General features: G+C 36.6%; 1 protein-coding gene across 2 annotated transcripts in view; it reads left to right on the top strand.

The window, feature by feature from the left end:
- Nucleotides 1-3650: 3650 nt before the first annotated feature.
- Nucleotides 3651-27750, top strand: part of LOC114462386 (BMP/retinoic acid-inducible neural-specific protein 3-like) — a 93993-nt gene continuing 69893 nt past the window's right edge. For both annotated transcript variants that reach the window (XM_028445190.1, XM_028445189.1), the window contains exons 1-2: nt 3651-4357; nt 25503-25885. In XM_028445190.1, coding sequence (XP_028300991.1) covers nt 25759-25885 — 127 coding nt within the window. In that variant the 5' untranslated portion in view covers nt 3651-4357; nt 25503-25758. The remainder of the gene's footprint in view (nt 4358-25502; nt 25886-27750) is intronic.

Raw genomic sequence — 27750 nt, 5'->3', positions numbered from 1 at the left:
TATATATTGTTAAATCATTGTGAATCTGAGCTCTTTTCTGTATTGTTATGAAATAATTCAAAGGCAATCAGTTTTTTTTTTTTTTTTGGCAAATTGACCAGTTTAGGCAAAGATTTAGAAATGAATGAAGCCTCAAAATGCTGGAACTTTTTTTTGAAAAATACTGCCACAAAATCAGGCATTTTAGGACGCAACAATCACAGAAATTGGCCTAAAAATCCTGAAGGGACTGATTAAGCCACATTCTCATGTACTGTAACCAGACCATATATTTATGAAGTGACATAAAACTCTGAATACAGTATTTTGGCATTGCTTTTGAGGTGAACCCAGGCTGTTCCATGATTTAACTCCACATACAGTCAGATAAAAAACTCTTCCTGGTGCTTCAAATCTTAGGTACAGTATTATGAAACTCCCAAAGCCTTTAGTACCATGAGTTAAAAATGAAAAATATGAAGTAGAGATTTTTTAAACGCTTTAAATACAATTAACAAAGTCTAATATTTCACAAGATCATGGTCTTATGTATGATTCTTATTCCATTGTCCCCACTCATCTCCCTGCTCTGGCCATGACTTTAAATGACCTTTAATTCACCTTTTCTGACTTTTCCCGTCAACTAGAATGAGTATAAAGGTCCACCACAGTGGAAGGTGTCACTCATTTTAGTTCAGGGGCCGAATATGGAGAAGTTTGATCTCAAGTGGGCCACCGATTATAGCCGTAGAAAAAGAACAGTATGCACTTCCACGTATAATATGTTTCTTGGACGAGATGTAACTGAAATGCAAATTTCCCCTTTTGTGGGACGAATAAAGGATTTCTCATCTCATCTCATAACTGATATGTAAAGTATACAGAAGGCACCGCCAAGCAATAAGAGACTTTATCATTAAACTCACTTTATATTTGATTTGTTTTGTGACCAATTTTTATTCAATTTACATTTGTGTGTTTGGAGGAGCTGAAATATCTACAACAGATTTGATGTTGATGAAGTGCAGTTTTCAGAGACTTCCTTTTATTTCTAACTGTTGGTCTTGGCTGTACAATCTACTTCAGACTTTTTCTGTAAAAAAAAAAAAAAAAAAAAAAAACTTCTTTGAGGAACTGAGCCAACATTTTATTCATGTTCATACTACCCTGTGACAATAAAAAAGTATATATAAATAGATATAAAATGGTGAGCTTAGTTTTAGCTTGACTCTCATTGATTTTCAGCACCATGGTCAGCTCCCAGGCTGCATTGCAAAGACCACAAAGCTCATTTCTAATGGATGAAAATGCTTTTAACTTTTTCTTCTTCTTCTTCTTCTACATGCAAATGGAGGATAACACAGGGTTTTTATTTTAACAAGTGGTCATTCCTTGTATCTCATTCTGACAAAATCAGTGATAATAAATCAAGGATACAACATGTGAAGTGGCTGAAATCAAACCCTGGATCTTAGGACAGCAGCAGTTCTGCGTCGCATAACGAACGGACACTTAGTAACTCTGAGAAGTGGGTTAATTGGCACCAAAGAGAAGCTCCAAAAAGCCATTACATTTACAGATTAATTTCCCTGGTTTCTGTCTCAGCAGGGTTACAAACTGGGAAAAGAACCAAAACCTGCTTTTAACCGTGCATTGGTTCCATGTCTCATACAGAGTTGGATGGTTGCCTCTGGAACCTTTTAATCATTGCATGAATGAATAGACCCTCATCATATCCTGAAGACCCTCATGTCTATTGATGTGTTGTATAAGTCAGCAGACTCAAAATCAATGCAACCGTAGCTGTGGAGTTATAGTTATTAATGTATTTCTTATGTTTTGAGTGGTTAAAGGAGGTTTACCTACTGATAAAATACACTAAAATATTTACTAACCCCTAACCTGGTAAATCTCAGTTTGGGTTTAACTTGGTACAAGATATTGGTGGTGAGCAATTCTTCTCTTTTACATTTTTGGGATGGACAAAAGTCCTGTGAGCAACTGTCCGTTAAACAAATATCCGAGCACTGTTTAATTTTATTTGGATATTCTTGATCTTCAAGCACAAAGGAGGTAATATTTACCCCAGTGTTTTTTTTGTCTGTTAGCAGGATTATGTGCAATGTGTTTAATAGATTTTGACATAATTTTAACAAAAGATAGACCTCATGTCATAGAAGATTCCATTGAATTTTGGAGGAGGGGATCTGGGTCAAAACACTGGTACTCGATCAGTTTGAAAAACCCAAAAGTTAACCTCTCATCATTGGTGACATTAAGAAAAAATAATATCTCGGTTCATATTTGACCAATCTTTATGGAGTTTCATCTGGATTATGCATTTCATCCTGATTTCTTCTAAATAATGTGGGTGTATCTGGACCTACTGTATGGTTATTAATGGGGACAGATTTTATGTTTTATGTTGTTACGTAAAGCGTTTCCATGGCGCTTTTGCGACACATTACAATATCGAAACATGTGAAAAACCTCCTCATGACAGCGTAAAAACCTTTTAGCAATATTTGAGTGTTTTTTTATTTTTTTTTTTGCTAAATTCAGATGTTTCCATTACCAATTTTTATTGAGCTATTTAGATTTTGCACAGTTCCTAATGGAAACGCAGCGAATGGCTGACATGAAATTTTGCGTTCTTGCTGCTTTGTTGTGTTCTTAAAAGAGTTGTAAACATGTTGTGTTTCAAATGTACGGAAAAAGATTAGGGCCAATTTTGATGGAGAAATTTTTTTTTTTGGCAAATCAAGAATAAATTCCAAAAACAAGGTTAAAGTTGAAATTTCAAAAATGAACTGAAAATACAATATTGTGATAAAAGACGAAGGTTTGCTATTAAAGTCAACTCTACAGAAGCTGACTAGGGCCAATTCCCTATATACAGTCTCCATTCAAACTGGCCCTAATCTGTTCCCGTAGCTGGTTTTTCCTATTACGTTTTTTGTCAAAATCTCATCAAAGTCCGAACATGATTATGAGCTAAACAAGAAAAAAATTTCAACTTTGAAGTATAATTTAACTGATTCATCGATACACGGCCACAATCTGCTGTTTGTTATCGTATGGTGAATTGGCCCTCGTCAGCCTCCGCAGATTTGACTTAATTCGCAAACCTTTTATCACAATATTGTATTTTGAGTTTTATTCTTGTCTTTTCAACTTTAAACTCAACTTTGATCTCAACATTTTGACTTTATTCTCGACATTTCGACTGCATTTTCATTTGCCCAAATTTATTTTCCAAATTAGCACTAATCACCTTCTGTACTGAACAATACGTGCTCGTGCAGTAAAATATATATTCATAACAAATCCCCGCCCATCATTAGCCTGTGGTTTCTCTGACGTGTGTTCAGAGTTTGTTTCCAGGCTGTGATTTGTGTAGGTGTAATGTGTCCTGTCACAGACATTATGAAAACGACACTATCTATTCACTCAATCTCTGCACTGACGCTTTTGCTGTGTCACATAATGACTCACGGTTCATGCACAGAAAAAAAAAACCCACCAAAGAGGATCATATAGGCATCATTGCGCACGACTTCCCTCCTTCAGCTCCGCGTGTGACAGCGCACGAACAGGAGGGTGCGCACGCACAGCGCTGCTGAATAAATATTTAGAGCAGGAAAAATAACAGACACCAGAACAAAGTTGGAAACAGATGTGTCACGTCAGTTGGTATAAAGATGAGAGGAGTGTAGGGGGTGCGTCATGATTCCCAGCACGTCTGCCTCTCCTTCCTCTGGCAGCTCCACAGTGGGCTACTGTGCTTTAAACATGTGACTGAGTGAGTGAGAGAGAGAGAAAGAAAGCTCCAGCTTTCCTCCACGATCCGGATCCGATGCGCAGTAGGCGGGTCAAGTCGGACAAAGTCACATCGGAACGGGATCGTGTGCGTGTTGTTGTTTTTTTTGTGGTTGGCTTCAGGTAAACCAGCCGCATTCCGGCGCGTCTGCGCGGACCTCCGCAGCAGCTCCTCCTGGTTACATCCACGCTCGATGGAACTCTCCTCTTTATCACATGATCACCCTCTCATTTCCATCTGATCACATCTCCTGCTGGATTGTTTCAAAGGTCACAGCCTCCTGAGCTGCTGCGGTGAGGAGGATAAACGCGTCCGTCCGTGTCTTCCCTGTTGGAGCGCGCACACGCACCGCTACAATTTGCTCCAAAGTTTCTCTGATGTGTCCTGGACCAGCCCTTATCCTTCATGTTTGGGATCCACGAGAGGAAAATCTGAATCCTGATAAACTGTGACATGAGTTTCTTACTTCACATGCATCTGGAAGCTGAAAAACGCACGGAATCCTTGCTAAGAAATGGGGAATAGTGAGTTAAAGTCTGCCTGCTGTTATAAACCCTGGTGAGTGTGGGTCTACTCTTATTATTTGCACTGATTTCATTCATTCAAATGTAGATTTTTCATGCTGCACTGACATCATTGAAGCAGGAACTCTGAACAAAGACTGCATTATTTCCACCTCCTGTATTTACTGAATCCTGTGGGAAAACACGCACAATGTTTATACCTCATAAATGTGAGCATATTCATATCAGATTCATATACACCCCCCCCCCCCCCTTTCTCCATCCCTCTCTTTTGCTCTCTCTGTGCCTTTATCCCTCCCCCCACACAGTCCCCCCTTTATCTTCATCTGCCTTTACAACCAACATCTCTGATCTCGCTCCTTAGGGTGTATTGGCAACACTCGCCTGTAGAGATCCGATCTACATCACTGACGTACACACACACACACACACACACACACACACACACACACACACACACACACACACACACACACACACACACACACACACACACACACACACACACACACACACACACACACACACACACAGTGTGATGCCAAGCACCAGCAAGTCAATAGTTGTGTTCAAAACCACACACTAACGTGCTACACACTGTGCTGTCCACTATATACTATGGTTAGGATGATGAGCGTTCCCAGTGAAGTGTACTTCCAATTAGTGTTGTGCTCAAGACCACATTATCCATTCCAAGACCAAGACTTTCCCGAGACCAGAATGCACCAAGACCAAGACTGTTGGAAGTCAAGACGAAGAGCGAGGCTGTAAAACATCTTATATATATTTGATTCATAACGCATGAATCAAATATATATTTATAATTTTACCAAGTTCTCCTCCTCATTATCACATTAATAAAGTTGAAGAATAGCAGAAATCAGTGCTGGTTTTGAGAAAAAATCCAGCGTCTGGGCACTCCAAGACCAAGACAAGGCCGAGTAAAAAGGCTTTCGAGTCCGAGACAAGACCAAGATCTTTAGAATGTGGTCTTGAGACCAAGACAACACTACATGCAAGTTTCCCAAGATGCATTTGGAACCGACAATGAAAAAACCCTGAATCACACTGAGGCTAAATATCTCTGTTGATTCTCCTCCTTTGAAAGTTCTGAAAACATTTTAAGTGAGAAAGTGATCAAGTAGAATATCAACATGTGCTCATTTGATCCATAAAACTCACAGAAACACATTTCATGCTCACATTTCTAAAATTTTCGGAGACCCTCCATTGTGCTACTGACTGAACTTCCTGTTAACTTCGAAACAAGAGCCCTATTTACAAAAGAGTAAAACTAAACTAACGGAAGACAAGAAGAGATGCTTTTATTTTGAAAAGGGGATGTTTGATTTTTAGTTTAAAGCTGGTCCCAGGACCATTGTACGTTCCGCTCGCAATGCATCATGGGACGGTTGAGCATGACGAGTGAGCCCAGTGAGCATACTTCTAAAAATGTCTCAATATAGCATACATCCAGGTATTTCTCGCATACTCAGTCTTTCCATGCTCACTAATGCAGGGCTTCTCCACTGGTCTCACCCTGGGACCCACATTTTGCCATAGTCATATATTCACGCAAACATTTTTGCACTTGTTTGCATGAATCACACTTTCCTTTTTCTCCCCTTTTTGTTCCCCACGTCCCCATTTCCCTTGTGATGGGCAGAGAAACTCAAAATTACACAACAAGAAATCCCTTACAAAATGAGAAAAATACATTCATACATAATAGGAAAATAAATAAATAAATAAAAAACCTAAATCTATATATTTTCCAGTGCAACATGCACTTCACAGCATGACTGTCAGAAGAAAAGTTACTTTCAAAATAAAAGACAAGTCCAATATGAGCGATTATGACATTTGCAACAAGAACCTCCACCAAAAAACAAAAAAAAACATATATATATATATATATACATATATAAACAAAATAAAAACAACAGCCTTTTCCGGCTGGGAATTATAAGGAAAAAAAAGTGACAATTACTCACATCAGCCTGAAGCTTCACCCTCAAAGAAGGCGTATGAATCAGTGAAAGCTGTGATAATGAGCCAAAATCCCCCCCAAAGAAAACAAACACACATTTAAATGCAATCTCACTGGCTGAAGGGCGTTCTGGCTAAGGTGCAGTTTTATAATTAACTCTACATAAATTCAGTGGTGGTAGAAGTTTTGTGAAGTGAGATTTCACCTTGTATTCCTGGTAATGGGCAGTTGTTTCCAGGTGCCACAACAGGGTCACTGTTGGCTGCGCTATCTTTATCCACCCATCCATTCATCCATCCATCCATCCATCCATCCATCCTGGGAGGCTGGTGAACCCGACCGTGTCCAGGTCTGAAAGGCACACTGTCTTCTCTCATGAAAAGATAGATCTTTCTCTCGGCGTCAGTCACCATGGACCAGAGAACAGAAAGTTACCAGCTCATCACATTTCTCCATTTCTGCATTTTTCACCAGGAGGATGATGTCATGCCTGGCTGTCGGCTTTTTGTGCATCTATCTGATGGCAAGATGGCCGTGATGTGCAGAGCCTCCAATCTTTTTTAACGTTTTAAATTTTCCTCATTTCTGTTACATAGTTTATCTATTTTCATTCTGCTTTCCTTATAAATGTCATTACTGGCTAATAAATGTCCCAAAATCGTGCTGAAATTGGGTTCATTAAGTTATTGTAGTTACTAATTTTATGTTTCCATTAGGGCTGGGTGATATGCACCAAAAATCATATGTCAATATTGTTTCTCAAAATGGCAACATACGATATAAATCTCGATATTTTTAACTCAGTTAAGTCTTAACAAAAAGACAATTGGGTCATTCCACGTACTTCGGTTTAAAAAAAATTTCTGAATTTTTTACCAATTGTTCCTTGATTATTTAATAGGCACACGGCTAATCTTTAGTTTGATTAGATGAATAATTTTTGAGATATAGACAATTTATTTCAATTTTAGCTGCTTCAAATATCTCAGGAATTACATCACATAGGAAACTGAAATTTGGTATCGTAAAACAGCTCCACCTACTCTCTCAGAATATACAAAAACATCTGCTGTACATCCTATCTGGTGGACATGCCAGACCCTCAAAAATGTCAAGAAGTTAGTGTGTGTTTGGGTCTGGAACATGTTTGAGCCTTCAGTAAACTTCTTCATATGCCTCAGCTCCCTGTAATTTAATCCAGTATCGTCCAGCTGCAGCCAACAACAGGCGTTCCAGTCGAACACGGCAACACCCTCCTTGAAAACGAGAACACCCCCAAACATCAGGACTGAATAAATATTTCAAAATAAGTTGCCTGGTGCTTATGATAGCCAATATTAAACTGTGAGTTTAATCTAAGATTAGACTACGACCAAGTAGGCTAGAGATTATTGTGTAGTTTACCCTCTAGTAAGTGGACTTAATTCATGTTGTACACTTCATAGTTCAGTGTTTGTGAACCACGAAGATTATGGAACCGTCATCTGGCTCATGATCAATAAGCTAATCACACTCCTAGAGGTTCTGTAAATACTCCAATATTAGGCTATTACACAGAACTCGCACCATTGCTCCTCGCCTCATTTTTAAAGACACCAAAAGACTCAAAGTAAGACAAACTGTTTAGCATTATAAACTACAGTGAGCTTTATTAACAGACAGAACCATTTTTCAAATTAAATTTTGAGATGTATATATTTATATGTTTTTTTGTTTTGTTTATGTTTGTTTTCTTTTTTTCAAATTTTCAATTTACTTAACATATAAACTTTCACCTGGAAGCAAAAAAAAATAAAAAATCAAATCCAATCTTTACAACATATTAAACTACCGGTACCCACAAAAGGGAAGTTACGTACAGTAAAAAGTAAAAAGTTTCCCACTAGTGAATGTTTACACTGGATGTTTAAATGGGACCAAATAAATCCTGATCAATTAAAAATCTCAACATTTCTTTCCCTATTACTTTATGGAAGAATGAACTTACTCTTTTACAACTACAGATATTAAAAGCACACTCCAATGCTCCGCATATTGATGACACTCAAACATGTTTCACAGTTTCAGATTGATCACAATAATCACAAAACTTTTTTTTTTTTTTTTTTTCTTTAATATTGTAGAGATGTCCCAACGCTCCTGCCATTACATTATGAGTCATTTTCTTTCTGCTCGACCCAGTGGGAAATGAATATTAACCTTTTCTAATCTCAACGCCTGTTTAGCCCATAGACCGTATAAATAAATGATACATTTAGCCAGAATACTCACTTCTTCATTACATTCATCATAACTCTTTAACTTTGCTGAAGTCAAACTGTGGAAATTACATCTTCTCAGCGTGCCCCGCAAACCACGTTCTGATTGGTTACTGAAAAACTACAGGAACTCCCACTAAGGTGTTCTGGTGGCCCACCAGGAACACCTGTACTGCAGCCCGACCCTCCTCATTTCATCAGCTTTGAGCTACAGTATGTACATAGACTAGGGATGTCCCGATACCACTTTTACAATTCTGATATAATACCGATACTGCAGCCTTGTGTATCGGTCGACACCAAAATTGATCCGATACGATATCAGCATGAATCATATATACTAGTATTACTTAAAAAAATAATAATGACTTATTTTGTAGTGTGGAATGTTAGAAAAGGCTTGATCAAGTGATGTTACTCAAACATAGAACAATAGTCAGTAACAGTAGGGATGATAAATTATTATTAACCAATTGGTAACATACATTTTAACCTTCAACACAATCTCTGCAGTATTCTACAATTGAATAAAAAAATGAAAAATGAATTGCAAAAAAATAAATAGAAATAAAAACAAAATAATCAGAAATTTGATGTTTGTTTTCAGCCTGATATTGAACCGATATCAGCACAGGTCACCAAGACAAATTCCTCGTGTGTATTCAATACATTACTTGGTCAATAAAGTTGATTCTGATTCTGATTCTGATTCTGATATTGGATCGGGACACCCCTAACATAGACTGTTCACATCACTAATGATTAGACACGTATATGCATTGATTCTTGAGTTACAGTCTTTTGAAATCTGATAAAATACCTTTTTTTTTATTTTTTTTATTTTTTTCAGAGTGCGTGGGATGAAAATTTGGCATTTTAGGCATTTTGCTGATGCATTTTATTACAAAATAAGCTATGAAATCAAAATATCATAAAGGCGATATTGTAATTTTCTATATCGCCAAAATATATCTTGAATCTCAATACATTGCAGTTTTCTGTGTCACATTTGTTTTTTGTTTCATGAAGCAAAGTCCAAAACCCTAGATGTGTAAAAACAAACTTTAATTCTAAATTGTGCTTATTTTTTTTTTTTTTTTTAGATTGAAACTACCTTAATTGTAAAATACCATTGCAGTTTGCAGAATTAAATATGTGATTGCTTCTTACTTTTAATATAAAAAGGTCTTAATTATAAAGACAATAGACCCGTCTGTGCAGGTTTTTAAGGCATTATCTTTCTAGAATTTGCTCAACCTTCAAAGTTTTTTATAGAGTTTTACTTCAATCTGAAATGAGTGAATTAACTGAACTCAAACTAAATGAATTTACTGCAGCACAGAGAAGATAAGTGATGCAGGAGAATAAAAAAAATACTACAAAGTTCAATCAAAAAAAGTTTTATTTATCTTTAACTTTTTTTTTTTTTTTTTTTTTACTGATGAATAGACAGAATATATCTCGTAACAACAAAATCACACGATTTAAACTCAAGGTTAAAATGATCAGGTCATATTCTGCATTTAACACGCACCGTAAGTCGTCTTCCTCCATGTGATCAGACCAGTGTGCAATGATTGAGATTATTGGTGTATTTATCACCCTTTATACGCAAAGGTTGATCGACTAATTTCTGTGAATGTGAAACATTCAGAGAATTAGTGCGTTAAAATTAAACTTAATCTTTAATAACACACTCAGAAAATATCAATCATTGTGTAAATGACCAAGTAATTCACTTGTAGATATCTCAGTCTTTTTCACAGCTTCTCCCTGCTTTTATCACATGATGGAAGTCATTTTTTTTTTATCACAAATTGTTGAAAGAATTCTCAATTTTTACAGAAAAGAAAATAAGTTGGTCACAAAATCAAGAAAATATAAACTGAAGATCCTGCAGGGACTGATACTTGTTGGATATCGTCCATCTCTTACAGTATACAACACTTTACACATTATTTATACCCAGAAGTGCAAACTAGGACACATGATGAAATTGCTTGTTTTCTCCACTGGGTCCCACTCCAGATCAAACTGGTCCGTATTTGGCCCCTGAACCAAAATGAGTCTGACAGCTTTTTTTGTTTTTTTTTAATATAAGTTAAAGTGCAGTTATTGAGAGCTGATGCACTTGGGTGTACGTTCTGGCCCTGACGCTGACAAATAAAGGCACATAAGGACACTGCTCACCTCATCCTCTCAGCCGTCAACACAGACCTCATTGTTTTAACGTTGCCAACGGGGACCAAAAAAAATGTTTATGAAATCTGATTCCGTCTACCACGTTAACAAGGGGCTGGTAGACTTGCTTCATTTGACACGTGCATGATTTATTGTGATTTAATACACTTCTACAGCACAAACTCTGCCTCTGGAGCTCCCAGAGAGAATGTATGTAAAAGATTTATTTATTAGTTTAAAGATTTTAGCAGACTGTTTTAATCTGACATTATTTTGTTATCCAAATCCCAAAATATTAGTTCATAAAACAATGCATGTTGGGATGTGAAAGGGCTGGTAAATGACTGTTCGAGTGTGCGTTTCATACACATGCATGTTTGCACGCGCTCAGTAAATGCTGCAATGTTGACACGGTCCTCCGTCCCATGTTTTAAGATCTTGCATTTCCTACACTCTAGTCTGTATAAAATAGTCTCCCAGTACGCCACATATACAAACATAAATCTCATGTATGTTCCCTCGATAAATGCTCTGGGTCACAATGTGTGTCAAACTGATTTATTACAGAAAGAAATAAATCTCAAACCTGGCTTTAAAAAAAAGATTAAAGCAGATATTGTTCCCTAAAGGTTTGTCACTATTTTTTGGTTTTGTGATGAAGCAGTGTTGGCATTGTATGAGTTTTATTTATTTTTTTTAACTTCCATTAGAAACTCTGAACTCTAGGAAGCTGTTAAAGCTGCAGTATGTATTATTATTATTATTATTTTTTTTTTTTGGTGACTAAACTTTGAGAATATTGTTATTTAAAGGACACTGGACTTCTGCTTCTTCTCATGACTCTGTATTCAAGCTTTAGAAAACAAAGACGTTAGAAAACGCAACTTTCCAGCAAATCAGAGATCTTTTGACAGAGTGCTCCATGAGCTGTTTTGGGCGTTACAATTGGCTGCCCAACTAAAGTCCATGCGCGTTCATGTTTTATCTTGTGGTGAAAGTGCAATAGTTTTAATTTCTGGGAGATGTTTCTCATTGTTTTATTAATTGAGAGTTTTTAAGGTTTATTTGAGATTTACAAATTATAATGCATAATAAAGGTGATTGACTGGAGTCACCACTGATTTCAGATTGTTTTTAAGTCTTTGGTATAATTAAGAGACATGTATTTTTAAACCTTATGAACAATAACAACTTATCTATTTAATATATTCTATTTTTCCATTACAACGTAGATTTAAGAAAACATTTGTCATTAATTAAAGATTATCATAATTAAAGAGCTCCACAGTTGTGCACCATGCTACATACTGCAGCTTTAAAAATAGTGTGTACAGTTTAATACAGATAAGCATGAAATGTCATACAAAATGAAAGCCAAAGACTGTAAATACATTAAAAAAAATAATAAATAAAAAATAAAAACTGTAAGGTTTTGCACAAACATGACCTGAGTAGTGAACTGCTGTATATTTTATCTAAATAAGTCAAAGTACATCCATAAAGTAATTAAAGACATAAAGCAAAGTATGTTTTGTAAAACTATAACTCAACTGTTGGCTCAGTAATTTACATCTGCACAATGCAAGGACATTTCATACTGTATGTAGTGTTTTGTAGTTGTATTTATTTCAAGAGCCGCTGTAGTGGAAATAAACACACACACACACACACACACACACACACACACGCACACACACACACACACTAGAGGAGCCATAGAGAGGAGTGAGGAAAATAAACTCAGGTAATGAGTTGATGCGTTAACCTTTGTCTATGTTTGCACAAAACCTCCAGAGCAGCAAAGCTTTTTGTTTTTAACTGTGATTTATAGAAGCTACGAGAAGCTCTATGAAATCATTCAAGTGAGAAGTTTACAATCATTAACGCCTCTCCCTCGCTCGCTCTCATTTCTGGGTCAGCACCCGAACACACACACACACACACACACACACACACACACACACACACACACACACACACACACACACACACACACACACACACACACAAAGGCCTTACTTTAAACCCTAGGTTTAATGCTACTACTACTAGTATAAATGCTAAGCTAATGCTAGCTAATGCTAACATTAAATTAATGCTTTGTTAATGTTAATGCTATATTAATGTCAATGTTAAGCTAATGTTAAGGCTACATTAATGCTAGACTGATGCTAGACTAATGCCAGCTAATGTTAATGTTAGCCTAATGATATGATCATGCTAGCAAATGCTAATGTTATTGCTACATTGTTGTTAATCAATGCTAGCTGATGCTAATGATAGGCTAATGCTAATGGTAATATCAGGCTACTGCTAGCTATGCTAATGCTAGGCTAAGGTTAATGCAGCTTACACTGGTCTTACTTTAAGTGGAGTATGCAAATTGGGTATGAGTCTTATTGTAGTTTAATACTAACATAAATATTAGGCTAATGGTAATGTGAACTAATGTTAGCCAATGCTAATGACAGACCAATGCTAACGGTAATATTAGGCTAATGCTAGGCTCAGGTTAATGTATGCACATCCTGGTCTTACTTTAAGTGGAGTACGCAAATTGGGTACCAGTATTAATGCTAGGCTAATGGCTAAATGTCTGAAGGGGTACGGGACTATAACAAGTTATGGAACCACTGCTTTAAACTTTTCAACTGGAATGGAAACTGTGTATTAATTAGTTTTTCTTGTTAATGACACATTCAGATGTCACGCACACACACACACACACAGTCTGTGCAAACATAATTAAATTGATAGTCCATCCTCTACGACTGGGCTTTGTTTGCTCATAGAGAAGAAGATGGAAACTTCACAGGCAAAAGTTCTTCTGATAATGATGTAAACGTTGTTTGGACTCGTCATTTTTCTACTTTCTAATGAATTTCTGTTGGATTAATTTGAAGAGCGCCGCAGTTTTTCGGTTATCACTTTATTTTTGTCTGGAGTCAAATTTCACTTTTGCTTTTGAGAGAACAGTTTTGTTGGATTTATCCGATTGCCTCTCGGGTTGAAAGAATCACTTTTAAAATGTCTTTCCAGCAGCTTTAGAAACGTGTGTGTCAGTGTGTGAGAAGTCATAGAAACACACACAACAGCATTTTGTGATTTATCTGCTGTCTGACCACATGCACAACTTCATCACATGACAAACTGTGCGTCACACGTCACACTGTGCACACTATTCTTCTTCTCTATGAATAAATAAATGAATATTTTATTGCAAACAACAAAGAGGGAGAAATGAAATAAAAATAAAGATGAAAAGAAAGTCAGTTCCAAGGGGAGTGGGAAGAAGTAAAATGTATAATGTGTATGAAATAAACTGAATAATGGAGCTTATGGATCTATTGTGTAAATAAAAAGATGAGAAGAACATCTTGGTTTACAAATTATATTATTTATCAATTACAACTGTGTAAGTATAAGTAAACTTTATTTATAGAGCACTTTTCACAACTAAAAAACACAAAGTGCTGTACAAACATTTCACACAACTAAAAATAAATACATAATGTTTATATTACTTCACATTATTATTAGGGCTGTCACTTTAACACATTAATTGCGATTAATTAAATACAGGAAAAATGAATGTGCCTAAAAAAATAATTTTTTTTTTTTTTTTTTTTTTTTTAAATCACTTTAAACAGTGCAAAACCTTTCTTATTTTAAGAGTTCCTGGTATACCATGATAATGACGCACAGTCTGCAGCACAAGACGGGAGACTACTACAGCTAGCATGTACAGGTAGCACCGACAGCTAGCATGTACCGCTAGCAAGTACAGCTAGCACAGACAGCGAGCACAAACAGCTAGAACGGACAGCATGGACAGCTAGTATGTACAGTAGGGATGTAACGATTAATCTTAAGCAGTTAAAAATCGATTCATAGGTATCACGGTTCACCTCAATGCTCTGAAAATTGAATTGCAGTACTTTTTTTAAACAGCAGAGGGCGCCATATATTATCCTTCCAGAAGTATAGGTGGCGGGCGGACTTTTTTCCTGGCCGCCTTCTACTCTTAAACATGTTCATAAATGATTCCTTACCCCTTTAGCATTGAAAGAATATCTGTAATATTATGTGAACATCTGTAAAAGTCACGTTTTTCTATTAGCTCTGTCTGCTACCGTGTAGCATCTCTTCTTCACTGCTAGATTAGCTGCATGCCAACCAACCAATGGGTTACTAGCGCCCTCTGCTGGTCCAAACTAATATCTGACATAAATACAGTGAAATGACCTGTTTTTTTTTTTAAGTTAAATTGTTAAGGCACAAAATACATTTTAAGTTGCACTTTTAAAAAGAACTATTATACAGTTTTGCATTGTTTACTATAGAACCAGAATTTAAATTAATAGGCGTCTTCTTCATTTGTATTATTCCTTTATTTATTTCATTCAAGATTTATTTTTAGTTAAAATGCATTGTTTTGAATAGTTTATCAAGGGATTCTTTTTATTAATGAAAAATAAAAGGAAAATAGTACAGTAAGGAATGTTTTTTCAGTCATTTGTCTACATTCCCATTTTGTAAATCGTGACAGAATCGCATCATGAATCCAGTATCGTGAATCGAATCGTATTGGGAGTTGAGTGAATTGTTTCATCCCTAATGTACAGCTAGCATGGACAGCTAGGACGGACAGCTAGCATGTACAGCTAGCACAAACAGCTTGCACGGACACTCAGACAGTGCTAACTGCTACATGCAGCGAGCACGCCATGACTGACAAATGAACAAACTCACTGGATAAATATTATTATCTGAAGGAGAGAAAAAGCAGTTTGGTGTCAGAAAAGTGTTCTTACTGTTTATGATGTGCTAACTTATAGCACGACATATGATGTTTTATTTCACCTGTATTTTCTATTATTTGGAGATTGACAAAAGTACACATCAATATGACACGTAGCCCTCAGGACTAATCTCAAATACAGAGGAATGTAAATGTCTACGCCTGCATCTGTTCTGTTAAAAACAAACAATAAATGACTTTATAAAGACACTGTGTTATGTATCAATGTTTTGATCTGACACAATAAGGTCATTTAAATAAAAAATACCTCAAGTTGAGGGCGTTTCTCAGCAATATTTAGGTGAAATTAAAAAAAGAGACTAATTAGATTTATCAATTACATAGCATTCACTTTAAATCTCTTTACAGCACTAATTATAATTATTAGTCACATTGTTTAACCCTTACCCCTCCCTTCCTTTTCTGACTTCTGTCATTATTTCCTTCTTTCTCCCTCCATTCATTCCTTCCTTTCTCTCCCTCACTCATTTCCTTCCTTATTTCCTTCCTCCCTTCCTTCATCCCTTCTTCACTCACTCATTCACTACTTTCATTCCCTCTTTCCTTTGTTCTTTTCTCTCTCTAGCTCATTTTCATACTGATTTCCTTTTATTCCTCCCTCTTTCCTTCCTTTCTTCTATCTTTCCATCTTTCCTTCAAAAGCTTGGCTTGTTTTTTTTTAGAATCACTATTTCTTTTCTAACTTTACTTTTTTACATTTTAAAAGAGAACATTTAATAACTAATCTCCAATTGCCTGCTGGATTTCCTCTTATCGTGCTAAATTCCTGGATTTATTTGGTGTGTCCTCTACTACGACTCTGGATAGCTTCTTATCATGCTACATCACCATGGTAACTTAAACTGAACACGTGGATCAGATCTGAGCGAGTACTAAAGTCCCGCCTCCTGACCAATCAGTTCTCTTGTTAAATGAGCTTTTCCATTGTTAGAAGATCCTGGTTGGTGCAGATCTGACAACTGCATTTAGGAAAGAAAGGTTACTAATGGATAAATTGATCCTTTCATTTACTGATGACGTTATTTAGGAAAGATATAGATTCTTATCTGATGGACTGATCTATAGTCAGCTGATGAAGCCTTTGCAGAGACACGTTGTATGTACGGATGGATCAACTCATTCATTCATTCCTTCATTCATTAACATTAACAGAGTCGCAGCCTTCTGCCTGCATTCCTTCCTTCCTGCTTTTTTTGCAGCAACAGTGTTGTTTTTGGTCTGAATTATGGATTTTAATTCTTCATATTTTTACAAAAATTATTCCTCAATTGTGAAGTAAATTGTTCTACATACTTTCTCCATGATTGTGATTGGTCTGACTTCAATCTCCACCTGTCACAGGAGCACACACATAGCCAGGCTGAAATCACCTGGGTTAGTGAACGCGTTTATATCCTGCTTCGTAGGACAGGGGCTCTCTGCCGAAGCATGTTTGGTTAGGTGACTTCCCCCAAACTTTGACATAAATCGATATACAAAGTAGTTTAGTTCCTTTCTTCTGCATCAGTTCAACAGGAACAGAGTCACGGATGGAGCTGGAAGCTTTCCATGGATGCTCAAAGCTCAAAGACTCCGTAAAGTTGCCAGACCATCCCGAGGCTACCGCTGAGTGCCAGACAAACACAGCACGTATACACACTGACCTGATCTCAACTCGCAGGAAAATGCTCCTGTCATACTTTCTTTAGATTTACCTGGAAACAAACACACACTACAAAAAGAACAAACCATAAAGTACATTTAAAACACCGTTTACTTACACTCACATGCATTTCTGACTGTAGAAGAAGCAATATTGAATGTTAATCTGTTTATGGAGTATAATTTCATCCTGAGTGATAGTTTCTTTGTATATTTATGTTCAAAGAGCTGTTTTTATGTATGTTCCTGCTGTGCATGTCCTCTCTTTATGTTGCCATTTCTGTTCTCTTGAAATCACTCCCAGGAAGCCAGAAGAGCTGCTTTTTGTTTGTCAAACAACAGAATGAGTGGAGTGCACCTAACACTCAACATTACAATTTCACAAAGGCTGAACGCGTTCTGCCGCTGGCACTCATCGTATGAGAGCTACGGTTGACAGTCGTAGAAAGGGAAGATAACCGGGTTAATTAAGTCCAAAAAACCTCATTAGTCAGCACAGAGGGAGGATGTAAAGTTGATCACTTCCTGTTTCCTTTCTTTCAGCTGGTTTCAGGGTTTGCCTGGCAGATCATTTACAAAGAAGATTTTCACTTCAACAATTTCACACGCGTACAAGTATCCTGCCTTTTTTCCTTCTCTGTAATTGCGTTTTTAAAAACGAGCATATTTTCATATTCGCGCCACAAATTGCTGCAGTCTATGTGCCAGTAATGAACACACACACTCACACACAGGTATGGGACCTGGCATCCCACAATAAGCCGGCAGATGTTTAGGGAACGAATGCTCCATTTTGTCCAAGTCTCCGATGAAAACAGCTGCTCAAATTCTCAGGAAAGATGAGACGTGGGAGTCCCCACATCTCATCAAGCTTAGTGTCTCCTTCAAATGGCAGCAGAGAGTCAAGATCCTACAATGCAGTCAGTGTCCAAGCGCGTTTCTCTGGAGGGAAATGTGTAATTCTGGCTGTCACACAGAGTTAGAGAATGTGCTGCAGAGGAGCCAAAATTAAAACCCCCAAAAAAAAAAAAAAAAGTGTTAAGATGACATATTGATCTATTCATCAGAACTGGAATGAAGGGGTACTAAAGGTCTAAAGATCTGCTTTCAGGTTCTTGTTAAGATATTACCTGTTAGTGGTTTTTGACTTTTAGTCTATGGCCCCGATTCTCTACAAAAGGATGAATTAATCCTCATTTTTAAAAGCTGTTTTTTCAAGGCCCCTACTCTGAACTTCCTTTCATAGTTAGAAATAAATACAGAATCATGTATATGTGGGTCAATGACATATGAGGATACCTTGATCATAAATGTTGAATATTAACAGGTGACCAGTCAAGGTTACTGTAAAATGAGATTCATATTTAGAATCTAAAATTGTAGAAAAGTGTGTTTAATTTTATATATGCGACTTTTGGTTGGCTAGTAACAGAAACTTCTATTTTTGGGTGGCTGCTATTTTGAACTATCCAACATGCATGGCTACTCCTATTAGAACTGGCTCTGGCTTACAACTGTTTTCCTGCAATGTGCGCTAGTATTGCCCGATAATTGCCACAAAATGTCATATTGGTTGACATCGGTATCTGTTTTTTCTGCTGATTTAAAGCAGAAAAACATCTCCCCACCAAACTAAAGTCTTACCGGCCCTCCCCAAGAAAACATTTAAAAAACTTTATCATAGGAAAATACTTAAAAAGATTGCAATTTTTTTTTCCCCTGAGGATATTGACAAACCAATATGTGCTGTTGTTTCAGACAACATATCTATAACTGAAGTTGATCTAGTTTTTATTGGTGTTTTAAATTAAATTAATCCAGTGGGGCATCACATTAAAACCAGGCTCAACGTGTTAATTTGAGATGTATAGAATGTGACCTAAAATTTGGTTAGGGTAAGGGGGTCTACAGTATATCGGTATCAGCTACTATCGCAAAATAGCTAATATTGAACATTATTGAAAGTTTGGTCCCTGAGGATCTTTCTGTTTCACTGTATGGACTTCTATAGACACCATAAAGATTGAAACTAAGCTTTACATAGATCTGAATGGCTGCATCGGATCAACAGATATTTTACATTTAATGCAATTATTGTGATCAGCTGTAATGTCTTAATTCGCCGATCTGATCATTCACGTCATTGTCGTGATAAAACTTTCTGTAGATGCTCCCATTGCATTATTTTAATAGTTCCACACCACCGCCATGTCTGTTTTACGTGACACGACGTTATAGTATTTCACTCACATTTATGCACAAAGGTGAAAACCTATGCGCAAACAATGAAAATCTTTACTTTTTCTTTAATACCGGACTATGAGCCATGCCAGAGAACTGGGAAATATGTGTTTGCTCCGCTAATGCTGATGGAGGCTTCACGTAGTTCTAGTGTGGAACTCAGCAGCTTCATCCCCATGCTCTCTTGTAGTTGACACAGCTGCTCTTCAACGGACTACATGAAATGGTTTTCAAGTGCTGGAGTGATGCTCACATTAACGCCTGTTATTATGTGTCAAGCTTTCAGTCTGCATCACATTTTGAAAAGAGGAGCCATACTTTGGACTGCTTATTATCAGCCATGTTTACTCAACCAACAGCTATTTATGACGTCATGACGCTCTTGTGCGTGCAATGTTATGTTCAGGTCCTGCATGGAAAATCGACAACTCTTCCAGTCCCTCACAGTTACAAGGATGCGTTTAGGTTCTGAAACATGCAACTAGGGATGTAACGATTAATCGTAAGGCAGTTAAAAATCGATTCATAGGTATCACGTTCACATCGATGCTCTGAAAATTGAATCGCAGTACTTTTTTATATATATTTATCCTTCTCGTCTAAAAGTGTTTTTTTTTTTTTTTTTTTAAGTCCAATTGTTAAGGCACAAAAAACATTTTTAGTTGCACTTTTAAAAAGAAAAGAAAAGAAAACTATTATGTAGTTTTGCATTGTTTACTATAGAACCAGATGAATTAATAGGCTTCTTCTTCATTTGTATTATTCCTTTATTTATTTCATTCAAGATTTATTTTTATTTAAATTGCATTGTTTTGAATAGTTCATCAAGGGATTTTTTTGACAATTAAATATAAAAGGAAAATAGTATAATATTTTTGTAAAATAAATCATGAGAGAATTGTATCGTGAACCCAGAATCGTGAATCGAATCGTATCAGAAGTTGAGTGAATCGTTACATCCCTACATGCTACTGTTTGATTTTCCATAAATCAGACAAAAAAAAAAAAACAATTTGTTACCCATCTCTAATCATATGATCGGATCGGTGATATTTTCTTTCGTTACTCGGTGATCGATCCAAAAATCCTGATTGTGTAAAGCTTCATTTAAACAATAATGACTAATAACATTTATTTATTATTTATTTTAACAACAATTACTAATTGATTTATTTGCATAAGGAATGTGCTTCTCTCGCTCTGTGGTGTATATCATTGATCTAATATGCTCTATAAAAGCTGAATCTGAAACTCTGCCTCGTTGTCACCATCACATGCAACTTTCGAGGTTATTGGTTCTGAAATATGTGGGAGTCAGTGATCCTTACTGCTACCAGCCTGTCATTATGACATAAAAATGTTCAAACCACTGTTGCATGCGCTCGACTCAAACGGCCATTTGTTTAACACCCTCCTCTCTCTCTCTCTCTCTCTCTCTCTCTCTCTCTCTCTCTCTCTCTCTCTCTCTCTCTCTCTCTCTCTCTCTCTCTCCAAGGAGGAAAAACCAGCACTTTCTCTACACTGTGACAAACTGGATCTTGTCATATGAGCCATATCAGAAATAAATTGCCACCCGTCCGCAATCTTTTTTTTTTTTTTGGGGGGGGCGGGGTGTAAACGTGTTGCACAGTGGTTTAAACATTTATAAAAATTGATGCCATCAGACAAGGTTCAAGTAATGGAGCAAATCTGCTGACGCTCACTGCCAAAGACGGACCTTGAGAGTCTGAAAGCAGATGGTCGCACACGCTTGGAAAAAATGACAAAAAGTGTCGTTATTCTTTCCCTCCGTTTGTCTCAAATGAGAATTACCTTGGTGCTCAGACGGAAAGCTTTGCAGTCTATCTAAGAAAGATTATGGAGATATTGAACTGCAATGACTTGATAGCTAAAACAAATATGTGGAGAAAAAAAAACTACGCCATTTGCTGTGCGATGTCACATTCCGCCTCTCGCTAATATCGTTCTAAAGCGGATCTTCATTTTATCCTTGTGTAGGGAAGAAAATGTATTCCTCAATCATTTACAATCGTCTTGTCTCAATTCCTTTGAGAGGACTTTACAGGAACAAACAGAGCTTTCATTTAATGTGCAGATTCCAGGCAGCCTCGGGGTGTTGCTGGCCCACGTAGTGCAAAATCATATTTGAGTGGATCTATTGGAGCCTGGGTGCTTGTGTACGGCTTCAAATGAAATTTCTTCCTGTTGTATCACCCGAGATTTTTTTTTTATTTTTTTCCTCCCAAGATTATGTGGGCCGATTGCCTCCAGTACAAGCGTCTTAACACACTTTAATGAAATGCAGCATTTGCATAAAGTTGTTAAAGTGACACTGGCCTCGTACTGATGAAACAGAAAACCTTCATATTATCAAGGCAGCTGATAGCCAAGTGGTAGTGGGTGACTTTAGATGATGATGTGATGTCCAGGCTCTTCATAAAACACTTTAAAAAGCATCAATTTTAGCTAAATTGTAAAAACAAGTTAAGCGTATGATTCAGATTTTGGTTTAATGTATTTGACAGTGCAGAGGAGGAGGAGTGGGATGTTTGAGAAGGTTCATGGTAAAAAATTTAAAAAAAAGCAGAGCACGGGCTGCTGTTTCCCTGCATCAGCTATTTGGACAGCTGCCTGTTGGATGATAGGATTAAAGAGTCTTTTAATGTGACCTCCCTGCTCTACTTTGATATTAACACACTACACGTTGCCCTTCTGAGCAAGATTACTGTACACAACGAAAACCATGTAAAGCATTTGAAGATGTAAAGTAGCCATGAGTGCAGTCAAGACCAGCTCCCTTTAATATTAAACATGTTAAGCTGAGCCGCTCAAACAAGATAATATATATATATATATATATATATATATATATATATATATATATATATATATATATATATATAATGTAGTGTTGTACTCATTACCAAACTATCCGAGAGCAAGACGTGCAGACTGGTCGAGACACAAAATCCAGAGTCTGGCCAAAGCCTAGTCTTGAGTAAGACAAGACTAATATAATGAGAACACAAGACCTCTGCCGAGTTTGGATCAGCTCAACAAAATTAATTTAAATCCATTCATAAGTTTTTGAAAAATGAACTCATTCTTCCTTATGACATTGTCCATCAGCTCACCAAATTTCATTAAAATGAACTATGGGAATACTTTATGGTGTTGGTTTTCAGGAACACACACACTCTTTATTCCTGCAGTTTAAAACCTTTTGAATCTACTGTGAGAAAATATCAGAAACATGTTCTTTGAAAGAGAGGGGGCGTTATTAGTTAAGGGGAAAGTTACATTTGAAGATTGTCAGTGTTCAGAAAACATTGAAAAGTGTTTGTACATCAAACTATGGAACAGAATAAGTGTGGAACTAAAATAATGTTCATTTAAAAACAGGTATGAAGAAATGATTTCTACGTGGTTCAGCGAGGGGCTTTACCGATCACCAGTTTTTTTTTTTTGGTTTTGTTTAATACTGATTAGCTATGAACTATTAGTTATTATGTAGATTGTTTGTATGATGTTATATGGCATGTGTCAAACTCAATTAATGCAGTTGTAAATATCTCAGTCCCTCCAAAAATGCAAATTCAACTAAACTCTATAATATTTGCTGGGCTCACATGCTTAGCACATGAAGACAGTCATTTTTTTACTCTACATCTTTCCAAAATCCTCCAATTTTCCCTACATTATTCCAAATAATAATAATAATAAAAAAAGAAGAAAAAATCAAAAAAATCAAGTAAATTTAAAGTGAAGACCTTGGTAACAAGGAAATCACTATATGTCATTAAATAAATCATATATCGAGTGTTTGAAAAGTATGTTTTTGAAAATTTGAGTGCAGGAACACAACTCAAAAACACTAACTACAGCTGATGATGGTGCTTTATTATGTTCTTATACCAGCAGATAAAGATGCATTCATTCATATCTCTTATTGTGATCTGACCAGGTTACACCCATTGATCACTCTGAAGGCCTTAATATATATGTACACTATATATCACTTTATTTAAATTTACAAAACTAAACTACATCATGTAAGTTCTGTACTTCAGATTTTATTGTTGATTTACCATACTATTGTCTAACGTTAGGTGTGAAACCTATTTTTTTGCCGCTGACGTCCACCCCCCAGCTGTGAAGAGCTCCCTCCGTCACCTGCTGTCACCTGAGTTGTCTAGGAGTAGTGATTTTTCAAGCCCACTCACCCACTCTTGGTCATACGGTTGAGTTAACTTGACAGATTGTCACAAAGAATGCTGTAATGGGCCTCAAATCCAGCGCATTCCCCGCAAACACAACACAAAGGAATGTGTGGCTGTTGTGCAGCTGATCGACAGCAGTCGACATAATGATAAAGAGTGATGTTAGATCTCTGCCGCAGGTTGACTGATGAGTCGCAACAACAGAGACAATTTATGGGCGCATCAAGAGCTACACAGTGCATGGGCTGGATGAAAAAGTTAGTTCATACATAAATATTACTGAACATAGAATAAACACACAGCTCAGTGGAAATTTGTTGTTAACAATCACTGTTGGTTTGCATATTTGATCTCTTTTAATTATGTTTTTGTTTCATAATAATTTCCTTAATATATAGAAAAGAAAACAAAACTATATCCTGTAACCGATCATTGTTTCTTAATTTTCAATACGAACGATGTCAGAGCCATCTCGATAGTTGGTTTAATGACAATGTCGGAAAAGTTTTGAGCATTGCATTATGGGATGTGAAGTCCCATAAATGGATGAATAGTAATAAAAAGAAGACTTTTTTTTTTTCATTCAAAAAATGTGCATTTCGCCTCCAGCAGACGCAATTCTGACTACCCGATGATTTTTAAATGTTTAAACTTTTTTCAACTTTATTTAGGATGCCTCAGATCCTTTAACCTGTTCATATATTTCCATCTTAATTTTCGTTTCTTTAGCTTTTTCACCTTTCTGCTACTTTTTGAGCTTATTTCAACATGCGATGCTTTTCCAACATTTTATAACATATATTTATGTTTTTCAACTGTTATATCATCATAAATTCTGCATTATTTCATAGAAGGTTCAGCCGTAGATGTCAGCACATGCATCTTCACTTGCATTTTCTTCAGGAAATGCATTTTTTCCAGTTATTACTGTGACTTTTTTTCCCCAAAAAAAACTTTGCCAGAGTAACTTTCCAACACATTTCCGGTTTTTCAAATGCACTGAAATTTGTGGCAAAACAATGGAGGATATTTTATTTTTTTTGGAACTGAAACAGAAAGATTTAAAACCATCCAAAATTGAATGTCTCTAAAAGTGAGGCGATATCGCGGGGACTACTGGGAACAAACTGGAACAAAAATGGAGTCAAGCCAATCCTCCTTGTCTGGCGAGGAGGACAGTGATTCAATGAGCACATGTTGATTTTCTACTTTGTCACTTTCTCACTTAAAATGTTTTCAGAACTTTCATAGTTGGAGAATCAACAGAGATATTTAGCCTCAGTGTGATTCAGGTTTTTGTCCTTGTAGGTTTGAAATGCATCATGGGAAACTTGGAAGTATACTTTAGTGGGAATGCTCATCATCCTATTCATACTCACAGTATAACATATATGTACTCATTGAGTGTGTACTGTATAGGTATGCAATTTTGAACACAGTCGGAAAGTTGCGTCAAAACAATGGTGGACATTTCTGGAAGTAAGGTGATATCACAGGGAATACTGGGAACAAACTGGGCCAAAAATGTAGTTAAGCCAATCACTGTCTTCCTTGTCTAGCAAGGAAACACAATAAATGATTATAAAGTAAAATTACTTCAGTGCATCCACATCCCACAATGCAATGCGGTAAACTTCTCCGACAATGTCAACAAGAGATCAAAAACAACTTTTGAGTGGCAATTTACCATTTATTAACGTACGAGTCCTTCACTATTATTGTACTTTAACAGATTAAAAGATTATATTAAAGACCAGATGAAAAACCATCATTTGTGTCATTGTTGCCAGTTAAATCCTCATCTTTGCATGTTTTTGTTTCCAAAGGATTTTTGGGGATGTTGAGGTGATGCTGATCTCCCAGTTATCCCAGTGGAAGAGCCAGCTAATGACGAGTGTCTCCGCCTGCTAAACGCCCCCGCCCCCCCACCCCGTCACCACCGCCACCCTTGCCCCCCCACTCCTTCCCTCCTCTCATCTCTGATGGCTCTATGGGGAGTCCTCAGCCTCAGCCTTCACTGCTGGGCGTGTTTACGCTCCACTGCAACAGCAACGGCAACAGCAGCAACTGCCAGCCTCCCCAATGAAAAACCCGGGGGACCCCTGGACTGGCTCCTCTCTGATAAGGGGCCCTTCCACCACTCCCCAGAGTACATCGACTTTGTGGAGAAGAACCGACAGGGTTTCTCCACCAGATACAAGATATACAGGTGAGCGGCGCTTGCAACATGTACGCATGAACAAACTTCTTACTGCAAGTGATTCACATGGTTTCACTTGTTTAATTAAAGACAGTTTTTATTCTTCAAAGATAATATGTCTGCATATTATCCACTCTACCCTATCTAGCAACTGGCTTTTCTCTTCACTGATTAAAGGTTGTCAGGTGAATTCTGGTATCTTAAGCCAGGTACACATAAGGATTTTGGAATTCTGAAGATATATATTTTTTTATTTTTTATCAGATCCCACACATGAAAATAAAAAAAAGTCAGGCATAGTTTTGATTATAGGTGTATCGATTCATTTTAGCGACGATTTGGTTCAAATCATGATTCCCTTTTGCCGATTTGATTCATGGATGATATTGGTTCATTTAGAACAATTCGATCCAAAACAAGTCAGTTTCTGGAAATCAATTCAGTAACTTTTTAGCCAAAATAATAATTCTTGCATTGTGACTGTGAAATAAGTATCTGGATACTGTACAGTACACATCAGCTTTCATAGATTCTATTTTCCTAAGGGAATCATATATTAATTACTTATTGACATAAAGAAAAGTAAACACTATTTAATGGCAAATGTATTCACATTATATTTGAGTAAAGTCCAACCAACACTTCAGTTTTCAATAAAAACATTAGGTTTACCTGACTCTTCTGCTTGTTTTTTTCAACCAAACAATACCATATTAATAAAAGAAGTCCAGTGCAACCAACATCTGTTCAAGTAAAATAAGCTGATATATTTCATTTTAACTTGATGGTGAGCCTGAGGCTTCTGCAGAGCTAATGCTAATTCATTGATCTAATGGATGAATCATTAAACCTTTAGTTTTGATTGTACTGTATGTGTGAACTTTGATAATCTCAACACACAGAACCATTCTGTCCCACCACCGATCGTACCCCGAGATAGAAATCACCTGATCAAACAAGACCTAACGTGATCTAACGCTGCGTTCCAAGCAACTCAGACCTCCTACTTAACAAGTTCTGATGAAGTATGGCCGGGCCCGCGGAATGTCTCCACGCCGAATAGCATGTACCACCTCCCAAGAATTTAGTCAAATGACTCGGTTCCATCGAGTAAAACAAATTAAATTGTCAATATTTACAACAGCAATAACAAATGCTTTGTCATCATGGATTACAAAGTGCTTGTCGAATCTTCTGGCGATGCTCTTATTTTGGCGCCGTGCATAACGTTTAATCTGATTGGTTGACTATCATGTGATGCATTTGATTGCTGTCTGGTCATTTCATTTTTTCTATTTTCACAATGTCCGTTCATTTTAAAATAAAATAAAAAATAATTTGCTCAGTAAAGGTTGGGTGAAGAAATGTAACTAATTACTTATTTTAAAACATACTTCAGTACAAGTAAAATTACTGATTCAGAAATATACTCAAGTACTCATAAAAGCAACTCAATTGCAGTTATTTGAGTTGTAATCCATTACTTTCACCTCGGGAAACTAACAACATAAAGAAAATAAAGAAAAAAAACATTTTTAAAACGTACTTAAGTATAAGGATAAGCAATGTAGATAGAACTCAATTACAGGCTACTTGTAATTTGTTACTTTCACTTCAGTAAATGCCAAAAAAGCAATGAATTGTATTGAATAGAAGGGGAATGTATTGGGTTGGTAGATTTTAAAAGTGTTGGAGTTGTATTGTGATTGTGGACCAAAAGTTTAGATAAAAAGAAAAAAACAAAACCAAAAGTTTTTCTAAAATGTATTAGATATAAAACCACAACGTGATTAACGTCTGAAAATCCACTGCTTTTTTTAGTCTGTGCTTTAATATAGAAACTTTTGCATGCACCTTGCATTCATTCTATCTTG

This window comes from Gouania willdenowi, chromosome 4, assembly GCF_900634775.1.
Source record: "Gouania willdenowi chromosome 4, fGouWil2.1, whole genome shotgun sequence".
Classification (NCBI taxonomy): Eukaryota; Metazoa; Chordata; class Actinopteri; order Blenniiformes; family Gobiesocidae; genus Gouania; species Gouania willdenowi.
This window is presented reverse-complemented; position numbering and strand designations above follow the sequence as displayed.